At 35.2% G+C, this 16,701-nt stretch overlaps 1 protein-coding gene across 13 annotated transcripts; it reads left to right on the top strand.

The window, feature by feature from the left end:
• Positions 1-4,003: 4,003 nt before the first annotated feature.
• On the top strand, positions 4,004-15,668 carry LOC107801661 (uncharacterized). Of its 13 annotated transcripts, XM_075225097.1 has the most exons (10): positions 4,005-4,321; positions 4,407-4,456; positions 4,620-4,698; positions 5,632-5,752; positions 10,603-10,680; positions 10,859-11,649; positions 11,729-11,932; positions 12,880-13,005; positions 13,113-13,533; positions 15,433-15,668. In XM_075225097.1, the coding sequence occupies exons 7-9, from the start codon at positions 11,855-11,857 to the stop codon at positions 13,227-13,229; spliced, it is 321 nt and encodes a 106-aa protein (XP_075081198.1). In that variant the 5' UTR covers positions 4,005-4,321; positions 4,407-4,456; positions 4,620-4,698; positions 5,632-5,752; positions 10,603-10,680; positions 10,859-11,649; positions 11,729-11,854; the 3' UTR covers positions 13,230-13,533; positions 15,433-15,668. The 13 variants fall into 13 exon arrangements, 12 of the variants coding, with proteins under 12 accessions (XP_075081196.1, XP_075081199.1, XP_075081198.1 ...); XM_075225095.1 differs by having other exon boundaries at positions 4,004-4,456; positions 5,635-5,752; XM_075225094.1 differs by having other exon boundaries at positions 4,011-4,456.
• The last annotated feature ends 1,033 nt before the right edge of the window (positions 15,669-16,701 follow it).

Raw genomic sequence — 16,701 nt, 5'->3', positions numbered from 1 at the left:
AGGGTTGAACACTGCCCTCACATTACAAGGCTAAGCACTGTCTCCCTCTGAATGAGACAAAACATTGTCTCTACATCTTGCATAGGGCTGGACACTGCCCTCAATTTGTAAGGTTAAGCACTGCCTCCCTTTGCACCAGACTAAACATTATCTCTATTCCTTGCATAGGGCTAAATACTGCCCTCAACTTACAAGGCTAAGTATTGCCTTCCTTTGCATGAGACTAAATATTGTCTCTATTCATTACATAAGGCTAAGCACTGACTTTCTTTTAATGAGACTAATCATTGTCTCCAGTCCTTACCTGAGGCTAAGCACTGCCTCCATTATTGTATAAGGCTAAGCATTGCCTTCCTTTGCATGAGACTAAACACTGTCTCTGCTACACTGCATAAAATTCAGCACTATCTCCCTTTTTCGCATAGGGCTAAGCACTGCCCTCCTCTTATACAAGACTAAACCTTGTCTTGTATCGTCCTCGCATATGACTAAACATCACCTATTTCCTCTATCAAACGATCGATATCGTCGTATCTTTGCATTTCATGGGCTGAAACATATGCCACATTGTCTAAAGGCGTCATAGTCCGAAGGCACCATCCTTATAGCCTGAAGACACCATTCCATGGCCTGAGGATCTCTCAAAATTGCACATCATTATTCAAAGGCGCCATAGTCCAGAGGCATCTTCCTCATAGCCCAAGGACACCATGTCATGGCATGCCAATCCCTTATCATATGCTTCATGGCTTAGGACATCATGGTCTAAGGACATCATCCTCATCGTCCGAAGAAAACCTTCATGGTCTGAAGGGAATTTGCATCATGTTTATATTTTTGCAATAATCTATATATATATTTGCGCGCATCATGTTTTAAGTTTTTGCAGGTATCTCGGGAGGTAACCGTTCTATAAACAGGAGCAATTTTTGCTCCGATTTCCGTTCACAAATACTCGCTTTATATATCCATAACGTTCAAATCGCATCCATAGCTCCACCTAAAATTATCCGTTACCTGCAAAACTACCCTACCTAAGAAGAACCTTTTGAAACATACAACCACTCTTATAAAAACTCCATCGGTTTCATTCGTCGTTGGATCCAGAACTATACACGGTCTGATTCCCGTAATACTAGGGATATGTAGGCAACTCAAAAACCAGGGTCCAGCCTCCATTTTTTCACACCATATCATTCCTCACTCAACTCGGACAAAATTGGTCATCATTTTCTTTACCCGACAACTCTTTCATCATCCCCGGATAAAGAGGGGCAGTTGTTGACACACATTTTGCCCTTATATTTTTCAAATAAGTATATATACTTTCAAAATGTCATTTTGCATCATTTCTTAATTTACAAGAGTTATACAAGTATTTTCTATAATTTTCCATAATTTTAGAGCTTTAAAATTGATTTCTTTGCATTTATATTACTTGATTATTTATTAATTATCCATTAAATTATTTTTGAGATTGACTCAATCATATAAATTTATTATTTGTATCCACATATAAGTTTCATAATATTTTTTACCTTATTTTACATAATTATATTAATATTTTTAGGATATTTACACAATTTGGCAATAATAGCCTATGCGCCATACATAATTATATTTTTCACATTATTTGTGCCAAATAACCTTAATATTTGTGTGATCTTAAATTATTATTTTCAATTAATTTATTGCACAAGTGATATTTTATTATCCATTAAATATTTTTATAAATTATTTTATTAACCATTTTCGTGTATTTAATTTATAGCCCAATTTAAGGCTAATTTAGGACCTAAGTTAATGGCCCAAACACCCCAAACCTTAGTCCAATACGCCCCAGCCCAAACCAGATCCCCTCTAATCCTATAACCCGTCGGAACCCATTTTACTAACCCCTCCCGTCTCCCTTCGATCATGGCCGTTGATCTTAAATGATCAACGACCCATAATAAACCCCATTCCCCCTTATAACCCTGAAACCCTAACCCATTTCCCTTACCCAGCCGCCCCTGTATTCTCTCATATCCACTCTCACACCCCTAGCCGACCATGAGGATCCCTGCTTATTCTTTCCTTATACGCGTCCATATGCGGGTTTACTTACCTTTTCTTGGTACTATTACTCATTTTGTGGTAACTTTTATTACCATTTCATTTATGGCAAGTCAGATCTGACTTTGTTTCTGTGATTCTAGGAAGTATTATGGTTCAATGCACTAGAGAAGAGAAGATCTCTCTTATATATGGTATATCTCTGTAGATTCTGCCATGATCGGGGCTTGTGAATGATTTTCCCTAAGTTCGATTCCAACTAGGGTTTGGATTCTGATTTTTCTTTTACTGGTTCTATTACAGATTGCACGCGATATTTTCTTTTCTGATTTAGGTTTGATTGATTATATTCCTTGTTTGCCCATCTTAATTTGAACACTATATAAACCCCTCCTCACTTTCCCCATTGGAAGGACCTTAGACTGAAACTAACTATTGTTGCTGTCTTATTCTCTCATTCTATATACTATTCTAAAATTTCAGACCTTGGCTAGCTGAAAGCCAAGTCCACCGAAAATTCGATTGTTGCTCTTTCTCAGTGCGAGCACTGCCAGGGGTTCACTTGAAACCCTTGGGAACTCTGATGCACTGGGAATTTGGGGTGTTATTGTTCGTTTGCAAACACTGAAGTATTACAGAAATCACCCTTCTTGTTTCTTGTTCTTCTATAACTGGTAATGTATCTAGACTCTTGCAATTTCATTTTCCCTTTGTTTGTATTCCTATTCTGCGTATCTATATCTATAAGAATTTGTATGAATCAACAAGCCAGTATATGTTTTTGAAGTTCTTCTTGAGACTCCATACCTCCTAGTAATTCAGCCTGCCTATTTTGATTCTGCCTTCTTAGGCTTGCCTGTTAATGCCTGTGTTCGAGTGCTTGTTACTATTCTTTAATCTGAGTATGGTTTTTTGTGTTGTTCTATACTGTCGTGATAACTGATGCCTAATATGTGTTCTGACTCTTGTTGAATCATTCATGTATAACTTAGTGTTTTCCTAAGGGTTTGTTCTTGATCATGTTATTAGCTAAACATGCTTTTTTCGTATTTACTGCGAGCTCCCTAATTTGTTCACTCATGTGCTCGTTAATATTGCCTAACACTTCTATGATGAGATTCAATATATGGTTAAGACCTAATGCTTGCATATCATGAGTTTCGATGTTGTTTTTGAACCTTTATCTAATGATTGATGCTCAACATGTTAAGTCTCATGTTCAACTAAGTGATATAATTACTACTGTTGTAAATTATACCCACTGGCATGTTATCATGCTATTTATGATCATATTCTCCTTAGGCTTTCACGTTAAAAAACCTTCATGTAAAAACTGCCATCCACTTGTTCCTGTTTAAGACTTTGCTAGATTCTCATGGTAATTGTCTAAAGTCCTTTAGGCTAATTCTGGACTATGCTTTGCTTTGAAGCTCTATCTGGTGTACTTTGCTAGCTTATGATGTCCAAACATGTCATTGGAAACTTGTTTTATTTATACCATATGTGCCTGTAAGGGATTTTGTGTAACCTTATTTGTATGTCTTTGTCCGGAAATCCCTGCTTTCTCTCTGTTAGCTATAGTATTAAAAGATAAAACTCTTAAGTCTTAAAGTTCTCACTACTGGAAAATAGGCCTACGGGAACAATTGTTTTTGCAACGGTTATTAAACTGTTGCAATAGAGTAGATACGGTAACGGTTACAACCGTTACAATAGAATTTGGATTAAATAAGTACACTTTAGATACTAAACCGTTCCGGTTGACAGTTCACCGTTACCATAGGACTTCTTTATAAGAACGGTTTTTGCAACCGTCCCAATAGAACTATTTGTAGTAACGGTTCTAGAAATTTTTGTAATATCGGAACGGGTATTTTGTTCCCTCCTCATTTCCCCCCTTGAATTTTGCTAAACCCGCCAATATAACCCCTTTTTCCTTTTTTTTTTTTGGTAAATACAATAACTAAATTAAAATTTCTTCGTTTCTTCCAATGCTTTCATCTTGCTCAAGCTCATTCTTAGGAAGCAGATCAAATCAAAATCACCACACAACCTAAATTCCACCTTCCTTAAATCACCAGACAACCTAAATTTCACCTTCCTCAAATCACCAACAAACCTAAATTTCCAAATCCCCAAATCTATTTGTTAACCAAAAATCCCTAAAATTGCTAACCCAAAACTCCCAAATCCCTAAAGTCCCGAACTCTATTTGTTTTACTCGAAGGAAGAGAGAAAATATCACCGTAAACGTCGCTGCAATCAGGTTTCCCCCTCTCTGCAACTCCTTTCTTCCAACAATCCTCTCTCTTTTTTCTCTAGTTATGTTTTTTTTTCGCGATTCTCTCTAGCAATCGGAAGATTCAGAATTTGAGCTCTCCATATCAAGATTCTTCATCTTGTAAGCTTTTTATTGATCTATTTTTTGCATATATCAGTACTGTTTTGTTACTTCTTTTTTTTTGATTTTTTGGTTTAGGGTTTATTTCAAGGTTAATGCGCAAGTTTTGTACTTTATATTTGTAGATTGTGATCATTTTGTGTATGGCTTTATATGTTTTTAGGTTGCCTTTAGAACAATTATAACATTGAACATTGAATTGGGCGTGAATATAAGTAATTGGGAGGAACGTTGAACTTCAGGTAATCAGTCTCTCAAATATTCCGATGACTATTTATTAATATGGTTACCTACCTTGCATGTTTGAATAGAAAGAAGAGTATTATAGTTTCTCTATATTGACATGATATTTGTCTCCAGTTTGATTGAAATTATGGTAATTTTTCCCTGTGAATAGAGAATACACAATAGAGAAGAGAGCTAGTTGGGATTACTATTATAAAAATTGGTCATGACCAGGGTAGGGTATGTATATATTCATACCTTTAGGGTCCCAGCATGTTCTTATTTGATGTTTAGTATATGGCCATTTATTATAATTCAATTTGGTGATGATTTTTTTATGTACTTTCTGTTGACACTTTGAATAAATACATAGTAGTGCTAGTGCTAGCTTACATATTTAAAACATTGTTGCATTTGGCAGAGGGGTAAGGGGTCTCCAATTATCAAATTAGTAAATGTTAAGGTTTCTTTTATTATGTCCTAAATTTTAGGCCTCTTCTGGTCTGTGTATGTCACTAGGGTAAGAGTTGCCATGATGTTAGGCCAATATGAAAAGATTTTAAGTTATATGCACTAATAGTTTTTACACTCCAATCTTGATCCTGTTTAACACGAAGTAAGAGGTAAAGCAGACGAATTCTTATTCGTGTACATCTTTTGAATTTCCTATTTTAGCAATGTTGATTGTCTGTCCATAGACAACAATGGATACACTTGCTGAGAAGTTAAGAGAGAAGGGAGTTTATGTTAATACTGTTAGGATAAGTAACATAGGTGTCTGAAATAAGATAGTAATAGTAATAAGAGTGTTATATAGCAGTATATGTAGCTTCAGTTATGACTCTTCCAAGCTACTACTATAAAGGAACTATCAATTTTTTGAAGCTCTTTTTGGAAAGGCTCTTTTTGGTAAGATACACTGATTCCCTTTGTGTTTTTGATAAAATTAGTAGGTGAAACAACTTTGGTAGTAGTAGGGGTTAGAGAAGCTGCAAATTTGGTGCGATAAGGGCAGAGACTTTGGCTCCTCATCTTAAAGTTATTATTGAAAAGGCCAAATTTTTGTCAAAGGTTAGTACTGTTGTCTGCTTTTCTAAGTAGAAACACTAGAAAATTTCTTCATTTTTATTTAGTAAATGTATTTAAATGGTTTGGATCGGAATAAATTTGAATGATTTACTTTTGTTTTATTTTGGTTTTTTTGTGGGTTTCTTCTTGTTTGTTCAATTTTTTGTCTCTAAATAGTAATAGAATTGTTGGGTTAATGCCTAATTTATGGATATTACTATGTGGTAAAAGGATTTTGGATGCCTAATTACTCTCCAGATTTTTTAATGGCTGAGATGTATTGTTAACAAGGACCAAATCTAATCTCATGTTAAAACAAGTTACAAAATGTAAAGAAGCGCACGAGTGTTTGCGAAGATTACCCATCTTTGTGTAGTTTCTTGCTAAAATTATTCCAAGGGGAGCACATAGACAAATAGGGGGTACCCACTCATTAATGATTTTAGCATTCAAAACTGGCAACTTTTCAATCTTAACCCAAGTGACTTCATGCATTTGCTGGAATGACAGCTTTAGCTGATAAATTACTCGCCCTCTTCTGTCAGCTCATTCAGCTATGCTACATTTGTCTTGGTGCTTTAAGTTGTAACTGTAGCATGTTCCTTTTTCTATTTAGCTAAAGTTTTTTCATGTTGGATGAGACTAAGAAATACTACTGTCGTGAAAAATACTTATCACTCAGTGCATGTGCCGAAAATAATAAGTGCATGATATGTGTTTTTATATGTATTCTTACTTCAATTTATGAGTTTAATGTGATAAATTAAGGCATTAGGTCCAGATAATTTTTTATTGTATCATATTAGTTTCTGATACATGTAAGAGAAAGTAGCAGCTAGCTAACTTGTTGATGCCTTTATTTCCTTTTTAACTTAAAAGAGTCGAATCTCTTTCAAGCAGGTGTTATGTAAAAGATTGAGGAAGCAGAGTGGGTGTAAACCAATTAAGTCACTCAATATTCATTAGGTCTCAGTTGCTTTTTTTCCCTACAAGATGCGTTGTTTGAGTGCCTCGGCAATGACCAACTATCTCTAGATTTACTTATTATATTTGCATTATCTTTAAAAGATTTCAAATCTCTCTCCCTCTATCACTCAATATGCATTCATATACGCATATGTCATTTCTTTTTAGGTAGAATATATCAATAGCCCCTTGAACTCACATCCTTTCATTTTGGTCCTTGTATTTTAAGCTTTAAATTTTGTTGGAAATGTCAAATTAATATGCTTTTGGTTTATTTGGTTAGTTTTGTTGATTTACTTTTATCGTATAGGATATCTATGGATAATGGTGATAAAAGTTGGATGAATCTCTTGAGATGGACGGATGAGTATATCCGTGGAGTGAATGATTTTCTTGATAAGGCATTTGAACGAGCCGCCCAAGGAAATAAAATATTATGCCCTTGCATAAAGTGAATGAATCGCTATTGATATTATAGAAATGTGGTGGAGGATCATTTGGTTGTTCATGGATTTGTTGATGGTTATACCAAATGGGTTTTCCACGGGGAAGGATTTTCTTCGAGAAATACACCTCATCCAAGCAATGATCATGAAGGTTCTACCATGCCTGATGATATTGATGGACTACTTCATGATACATTTAGAAATATAGAGGGTCAGGCAGGGGATGAAGAAGGAGTTGGGGAAAGACTATCTGAAGATGCAAAGAAGTTTTTCAAATTGCTGGAGGAAGGAAAACAAGAGTTATATCCGGGTTGTGAAAATTTTTAGTAAACTGAGTTTCTCTATTCGATTGTACTTGCTTAAATCCTTGCATGGGTTGAGTAATGTGGCTTTCTCTGATTTGTTAGAGTTGATAAAAGAGGCATTTCCCTTTGCTCAGGTACCAGAATCTTTCAGCAAGGCTAGAAACATGATAACAAATTTGGGTCTCCATTATGAAAAAATACATGCATGCCCTAATGATTGCATGTTATTTTGGAAAGAAAATGCGAATGTCGATAATTGCTCTATTTGTGAGTCTTCAAGACGGAAGAGTGCTAGTCCTTTGACTAAAGCAAGCTCTAACATCCCTGCAAAGGTTTTAAGGTACTTTCCTTTAAAGCCTAGGCTTCAGAGGATATTCATGTGTTCTGAACCGGCTGCTGCAATGAGATGGCATGCTAATGAACGACCCAATGATGGGAATATAAGACATCCTGCTGATGAGGAAGCTTGAAAGGCTTTTAATTCTTTGCACCCAGACTTCTCTAGAGATGCTCGAAATGTTAGATTGGGTTTTTCAAGTGATGGTTTCAACCCGTTTTGGACCATGAACATTTCCCATAGCACGTGGCCTGTTATGTTAATGAACTATAATTTATCACCGTGGATTTGCATGAAGCCAGAGTATATAATGTTGTCTATGATCATTCCAGGTCCATCATCTCCAGGAAATAATATAGATGTGTACCTACGACCATTAATTGAAGAATTGAAAGAACGATGGGAAACTGGGATAGTCACATTTGATGCTGAAACCAACTAAACTTTCCGAATATGTGCTGCCTTAATGTGGACAGTTAGTGACTTTCCAGCATTAGCAATGCTTTCAGGATGGAGCACTAAGGGGAGATTGGCATGCCCCACTTGCAATTATGACACATGTTCTCAATATCTCAAACATAGTCATAAGATGTGTTACTTGGGCCATCGAAGATTTTTGCCTCGTGATCATCCATTCCGACGAGATAAAAAGTCTTTTGATGATAATGAAGAGCATAGACCTGCACCTGCTCCATTGTCGGGTGAAGAAGTGTTTGAAGAGCTACTTGAATTCAACAATATCTTTGGAAAGAGAGCTAAAAAAAGTCTGGGAGTGATAAGGGTCCGTGGAAAAGAGATCCATTTTTTTCGAATTGCCATATTGGGTGCATAACAAATTGAGGCACAATCTTGATGTGATGCACATCGAGAAAAACCTATGTGATAGTGTGCTTGGGACTTTATTAGAAATAGATGAAAAATCAAAGGATCATGAAAAATCTCGCTATGACTTACAAGAAATGGGGATACGAAAGGAGCTACAACCAAGAAGAAATAATGATGGAACTATAAGTTTGGCTAAATCTTGTTTCTACATGAAACCAAAAGAGAAAAGTTTATTTTGTACTGTCATGAAAAATGCTAAATTACCAAAAGGTTGTGCTTCGAATATTTCAGAACATGTGCAAGTGAAGGAGATGAAAATATCAGGGTACAAGAGTCATGACGCCCATTTTATAATGCATTACTTGCTCCAGGTTGCTGTTAGAAAAGTGTTGCCCAAGAATGTTTCATTGGCCTTGATTAGGTTGGGAAATTTCTTTAAAGCTATATGTAGTAAGGTCATAAGAGGAAGAGATCTTGAAACAATGTAGCCTGAAATTGTTGAAATAACATGTGAGCTTGAAAAGATTTTCCATCCAATATTTTTTGACATAATGCCACATTTGCCTATTCATTTGGTGAATGAAATTAAGCTTGGGGGTCCGGCTTATCTTCGTTGGATGTATACCATTGAGAGGAACCTATGTAAGTACAAGGCATTTGTATGTAATCGATCTAGGCCAGAAGCGTCAATAGCAGAGGGGTTTTTGGCCGATGAGTGCTTGACTTTTTGTTCGAGATATCTACATGATGGCGTGAAGACAAAATTTAGTAGGTACCAAACTGTAGATGATGAGTGCTCTCAAAATTTGTCACCTATATTCCCTAATATAGTCCATCCAATTAGAAGTAAGAAAAAAATACTTTTCTCATGGATGCGCAGTTATGCTTTGAAGCACATCGATATGCTCTTTTCAATACTGGAGATGAACAAATGGAAAAGTTTATCGAGTAAAATAAATTATATTAATATTTATTTATTTTTTATATAATTCTTTCTTTATTATATGATTAAACTTGAAATATTCTTTACTGTAGGGAGCATAAGAATTTAATTGTTAATCATAGTAGATCAAATGCATGGGTAAGAGCGAGGGATCATAGTCGGGAATTCAATAATTGGTTTAATGAGAAAGTTAAAAATATTGTATTGCTATATTATTTAAGATGGCTAGCCAAAGGACCTAATATGGTAGCCAAAAGATATACGGGATATTTTATTAATGGATACCGATTTCATACTAAAGAACGGGATTCCCGAGGCAAGACTCAAAATAGTGGAGTGACTTTATCGGCAACAATAGATAGTTTTGCTAGTGCTAGGGACCGAAATCTCATCGATGGTGAGGTTATCTATTATGGAGCAATTCAGGATATCATTGAGATTGATTATTAGGGTTGTTTCAGTGTTGTGCTATTTAGATATGATTGGTTTCGTAATGAAATAGATGATTATGGGTTGACTCGGGTGTACTTCAATAGATTATGTAGTAGAGATGACCCTTTTGTATTGGCATCACAAGTTTATCGAGTTTTTTATGTGGAGGATCCAACTGAGAAAGATGTTTATTATGCGAGGAGCAAAGTACCTGTTGATTTGATCTAGAGGAAGAGAACTGTCCTAATATTGGAGAGACATTTTGGAGGGAACCTAATAATGACATTGGTTCCTCATCTAGATTACTTGATGTTGACATTAGATGGTCAAGAGATGATGTACCTGTTGATATCATTGATACTCCATCTAATGCACAAAATTCACATGATACAATGGTGGAAACATCGGAAGAGGAGGATGGGTTTGATGATACTGATTGGGACTGGATGGAAGCAGATGATTAAATAAGAAAATTTTGAAATTCTTTTAAGTATATTCTTTTTTGAGTGAGTGATAATGCCTTTTTTAATAAATATTTTATGATTATTTTTGTTTATTTCCTTTATAAAAATTATTCTGATATGCTTCAATTTTTGCAGGATTTGAGAGAGATTTCGGATACTTTTGTTCGGTTGTTGAGGCCCGTCCCTTCTCCCACGTCCTCTTTGGTTTAGTTGGTAATTTCTATCCTCCATTAAATTATAGCAATATTATAGCTAATATGATATTTGGCCGTCATTCTCACACGGAATGGCTCAGTTCATTCACATTGTTCATTCAACTGAATATTATAGCTGAATATTTGCTTTTCAGAATTGGTAATTTCTATCCTCCAACTGAATATTTGCTTTTCAGAATCTGAAAAATATTTGAATAGTCATGAATCAAGAAGGGTGCTCAAGCAAAAATAAGAAAATATCCAACCGCATTCCAGCTGGATCATTTGCATCTTTGCGAAATCAAAGGGTTTCGTCGTTGACAACAAAAAGAACCTTCCAAGCTATAAGATCAAATGCAATTGAAGAACGACAATCATAAGGTGGATTACCTTCATCTTTGCGAAACCAAAAGGTTTCGTCATTAACAACAAAAACAGCCTTGAAAGCTCTAAGGTCAAATGCAAATGAAGAACGACAATCCGAAGTTGGATCTCAATTGCAAGAACAAGTGCAGCAAGTGTCATGGAATCGCGCCTCTTCAGCAACACAAGGAGTACATGGACAAGTGCAACAAGAAAATATGGATTTCATCACTCCTGCATCACATGGAGTACATGAACGATCTGATGATTCTACCACTCATGAAGCAGTTGAACAATTTGAGGAACAAGGAAAATATATATAAATTTTAATCATATACTTAACTAAAATAGTGATTAATGATTATCTTTGTTTTGTACTATTGCAGGCCCCTCCTCGCCAAAAAGAAAAAGAGGCCGTACTCAAATGCCAAGGGTTCATGGTAGAAATGAGCGTAAAATAATCATTCTAAATGAGTATAATCAACCCGTTGGTCCTACTATAGAGGTTATAAAAGAGTTGGGTAGCTTCCTCGGCACATTGGCAAGGAGTGGGACTTTTTGTCCTCTTAATGTATTTAATTGGAGGAAACTTGACACAAAAGAGGATATGTGAAAATATATCAAGGTATGAAGTTCCCAATGTCCAATAAACATGGATGATATTTCTTATTTCTTACACTAACCCAATTGCACTAAATTTGTAGGAACAATATGACATTCCTGATGAGGCGAAACCATGGGTTTTTGAATCAGTTTGTAGTGCTTGGAGAAAGTATAAGAGTCAATTGAAGACAACTCACTTCACAGCCTATAAGAATGATGAGCTTCGAATGGAGAATAGGCCAGTAGATATTCCGGAATCTCACTTTAAGGATCTTCTTAAATATTGGAACTCCGATCCTCACAAGGTAATTACATCCAGAATCTCTTGTCTTGTTTTAACATAATTGTTTTTTGGTGTCTGAGTCAAAAGAATCAGAAGTAAAATAGTACCGAATCTGACTATTTGCTGTTCCCCAATCTTCCGCCCTGCCATGTTTGAAATGTTTCTATAGTAAATTAGTACTACTACTAGTCAGTTTGGTCGAGTAATGGTTCTTCTTCTTCTTCTTCTTCTTCTTCTTCAACATTACAACAACAATTTTCAAATTTCAAGAGGTATGTTTTGATTTTGCACTTTTTATTTTCATTCTTCTTCTTCTTCTTCTTCTTCTTCTTCTTCTTCTTCTTCTTCTTCTTCTTCTTCTTCTTTTTCTTTTTCTTTTTCTTTTTAAACGTCCAAAAAGCGTCGAAATGCTGGCGAATCTTTTTCAGAAAAATTCTGCCCAATTTCTGCCAAGTTTCTGCCCAATTTCTGCCCAGTTTTAAACGAGTAAATCTGTCAGTCCACTGGAGATGCAGGTTTATACTAACCTGGGACCCTTTCATAAGGTAGAAAAGATAAATAACCCAGTGAAAAAGGAATAACAAAACAAAACCAATTTCTTTTTAGTTAATAAAGAAGTGGAAATGTAAAGAAATTTCCAATAGGAACAAAAACTGGGCATCAATGGTGACTGCAGTTGTTATAAGAAGAGACTGTAAAAGAGAGTATGAAACTCGGAGGCTCACTCTCTCCATTATAAGCTTTCCGAATTGCAGTAAGTCAATCACCTATTGGTTGACTCATTTATTTGTAGAAAATATCCGAAACCAATACAGAGAATCGAAACAAATTGAAGTGTCCGCACACTATTGGTAGAACGCCTTTTGCTTTAATTCGCGAGGTTTGATGTTTTATCTTTCTTATTTTTTTAAATTATGAACTTGCTAACTTTATATGGAAAGATTCTTATACCTGTTTTCATGTAACTAGGAAAAAAAGAAGGAAATCTCTGATACTTCAGATACTGTATCAAGTAAGGACATGTTTGTGGCTACAAGAAAAAGAAAACTTGGCCAAGTATACAAAAGCTCATATGACAATACAATTAGTAAAATTGTACGAAATTTCTAATTTAAAGTTTGTCGTGCTTATTTATTTGTTCTTAATTATTGATTCAACTTTAGTTACTTAAAACTCTTTTTTCTTGCATTTTTGGTTTGTAGGCTAAAATGGAGAGAATACAATCATCTCAGGAAAGTGAAGATGGCAGTCATTCAGATGACGCTTTTGCATCAGTCATGGGACCTGAACATCCAGGTCGCATGAGATTGTATGGATGAGGGGTTACCAAGATTGTGTTAAAGGGGCAAAAAGGGAATCTTGGATCTTTTGATGAGAGGATGCATCAGAAAATGGAGGAAATAGAAGAGAGGATGCAACAACGAATGCATGATGAATAAAAGGATGCCATGGAACAAAATATTACAATGAACGTCATCGCACGACTTCAGTGTCTGAACCCAGATTTGCGACTTGATCCTGACATGTTAAGGTTCAGTGCATGTTCACCTGTAGAAGCTTCCTCTGCACAACAAGTTATTGTTCAACTAAACAGTCGACCATCTGCTGGTAGTAACAATCAAGGTCAGTACGTACCAAATGTTATACATCTTCTTCTATTTCTTCTTCATCTCCTCCTTCCTTGCTTGGGATTTTGCTTTGGTTCAAGGCAGAGGGGATATGGTAAAGTGTTTAGCATAATCCTCTAAGTAAGAAATGAACTATTTTTTTGAAGGGTATTTAGGAAACTTTTTACGAAAACCAAATAATGGGAGTTGACAACAATTTGTCAAATTTTTAGGAAAACCAAGTAATAGTACCATGATTGCTTGAAAATGATGTTGTGTGTTGACTTTAATGACGATTCTCAAAATTGTATCCTATATATTCTTCAGTGAGTTCCCTGCCTCTTTACACTTTCTTGTCTACCTGCATAAAGCATGGAAAAAGAAATAGCATAAGCATAATATCATAGAAATGATACAAGATTTCAACAGTGCAATTGGAAAAGAATGCCAAGAGATAATGTTCACCATTAATATACGCAAATCATTAAGTCTTTACGAATTGACTGTGCATGAGTAAGTAACTAATACTAGCTAGTTCCAATTTTAAATATATTGAGTTATTAGTTTTAAGAATACTTTAATTCAAATTTCTTTATGCATCCAAGGACATTTGTATGATTATTAAGTTGTTATTACTGAAATGTGGTGAAAGAACTGTTGGTAAATGCTGTTTATTGATCATTTTCACCGTTTAGTTAAATCGACATTAGCTTGCTTAGCAATATATTTGTTGTTTCTAAATTGTTGTCAAATTTCAGTACTTTGAAAATGATTCATTATTGTCAAATAATAATGTTGTTGGCTATCAGGTACCACAACTACTTAGCTTAACCTAGTAGTTTAAACTAGTTCCATGTAGCAAGTTTTGAAGTATCAATTTTAGAAATACTCATGTCTCTGAAAACTGCAAGCTTCTTGTTCTTTCCTTACTTTTTTCAACCATGATATAAGAACGAGTAAGTAACGACTCCAGCACTACCTGTATGGTATGATATGGAGAAACATATGGTAGCGGCCTTCATCCTTGTGAAGGAAATGTAGATTTTGTTACCACATATCTTAGGATAGAAATATTCTACCCTCTTTTTTCTTTATGTGAGAAGAATTTGGAGCAATTGTCATCTAATGAGCTGAAGCAACTATTAGTGTCTTTTCCTTGATGAATGTGGTGTGTATTTTCTTTTTTTCTCACTGGAGCTATTTTTCTTCTTCCTTACTGGTGATTGAAACTGCTAAACCAAAGGTCCAGCACCTACTATTATAGGTCCATTAACCCATAACCATTTTGGTTGTTGATAATTTTTTTTCTTCTTCATTAGAAGAACCCATGTTGAGAAAAAAGAATATGGCAAAAGAAAAAGAGAAGGCACTTTTCAGTGGTTAATCCTCCATTGAAAAGAACTTGATCAGATTGGAGCAAACCTTTCTTCTGCATTAGGTTCTTGAAATAATTATTGTCAAGTTTTTTGTCTGTGACCAAATCGAGTGGGGCCAAACTTCAATTCCCTCCATTTTTAGGACATTGCAGTGTCCCTCTATATCTGATGTATTGTATATTCTATTCAGAAATAAAGAGCAATGTGATTGGCCAATGGTGTGTGCCCCTGCAAATAATCGAGTTTGATTTACAGCAAGTAATGAGAATGTTATTTGGAAAATGAAATAAGTTGACGATGATGGATATATATATTCCAACCCATTTTGAGCAAAAAGAATATGGCAAAAGAAAAAGAGAAGGCACTTTTTTGCTTTAGCCTTTTGAAAAAGAGTGTAATAACTGAGAGTTTTCTCTGTTTTTTGTACTCTGTAATAGTAGCTAGCTCTTTGTTCTTTTTTTTTCATGGCAATTTGTGCTATGAGTATTCTTAGACCGTATTCTCTTGAAGGACAATAACTTTATTTATTCTCTTTTTAGGTGGAGTAGATCAAGAAATGGATGATGAAGACGATGAAGAACTAGACCTTACTTGAGATAATTTTGAATTGTTATAGATGAATATTCTAGGAATCTTTTGTTACCAACATTTTTTTTAAACTTATTTACCCTCTTGAAATGTACTAAACTTATGCACTCATGGGGTAGAACATTTGCCTTATGGATATTATTATTTGCTTGATGGATAATTTTATATTATTAATAGTTTCATTTTATGATGTATTAAAATTTTAGTGTTATTATAATTTATTATATGTATAAATTTTATTTATAACAGGTGCTATATTTTGGTTTTAATTAAACTGATACAATAGCCTACCAGAACCGTTGCAATAGGATACAAATGGTGTTCTTGTAGATAATGTAAACCGTTGCAATAGGTCCCATAACCTGTTCCAAAATGATCTACAAAACTGTTCCAAATACAAATATAACTGTTACGATAGCTTAAAGAAACCGTTGCTATATCCAACATAACCGTAGCAATAGCTTACATAAATATTGCTTTAAATAATATGGCAATGGTTAAGAACCGTTGTATAAATAATATAGTAACGGTTTTAAACCGTTCCAATTGAAAAAATAATCGTTCCAACAGAGAAGGGGAAAACCGTTGCGATAGACATATCTATTGTCACGGCGATGCAAACCGTTGCAAGAATCATTCCAGTAGACCTATGGGTACGCCGGCTGATGTAACGGGTGGTAAACCGTTCCAAAATCCCTACGACAACGGTTTGGCAGTCTATGGGGACGGTTTTCCAACCGTTACCGTAGACCAATTTTTCAGTAGTGTCTCCTAGTACCAAACTTGTTACCTATGTTGCTATAGTTATTTAGTATTCCATGAGTAAGCAAGGCAACTGTCTTAATGTTTGGGCCTAGTTGTTGGGCCAGTTTGGTACTCAAACTTGAAGCGTATTAATAGCCACCTGGAGTTTGGTCATGTTCATCACCAAAGGCTCCAGGCTCAGTTGAAGACCTAGAATCAGCCTAGGGTATCATGTATTTGCTGTATTTTGGCCTTGTAGCTTCCCTATTAAGTCTGTAACTATTTTATCCTACTTGGGCATGTAATAATCTATAGTAACGAATAATTGGGAGATTAGTTGAATTGGGGGGAACGGGTACATTCTAACGTTTGCATAAAAGGGTAGAAAACGTGCCTATAGGATCTGTGTGGTCTATTTGCTATTTGTTCAACATGCCTTATATGGTATTTAGTTTCATGTGTAGAAAGCATGTCTA

Source organism: Nicotiana tabacum, chromosome 11 (genome assembly GCF_000715075.1).
Source record: "Nicotiana tabacum cultivar K326 chromosome 11, ASM71507v2, whole genome shotgun sequence".
Lineage (NCBI taxonomy): Eukaryota > Viridiplantae > Streptophyta > Magnoliopsida > Solanales > Solanaceae > Nicotiana > Nicotiana tabacum.
This window is presented reverse-complemented; position numbering and strand designations above follow the sequence as displayed.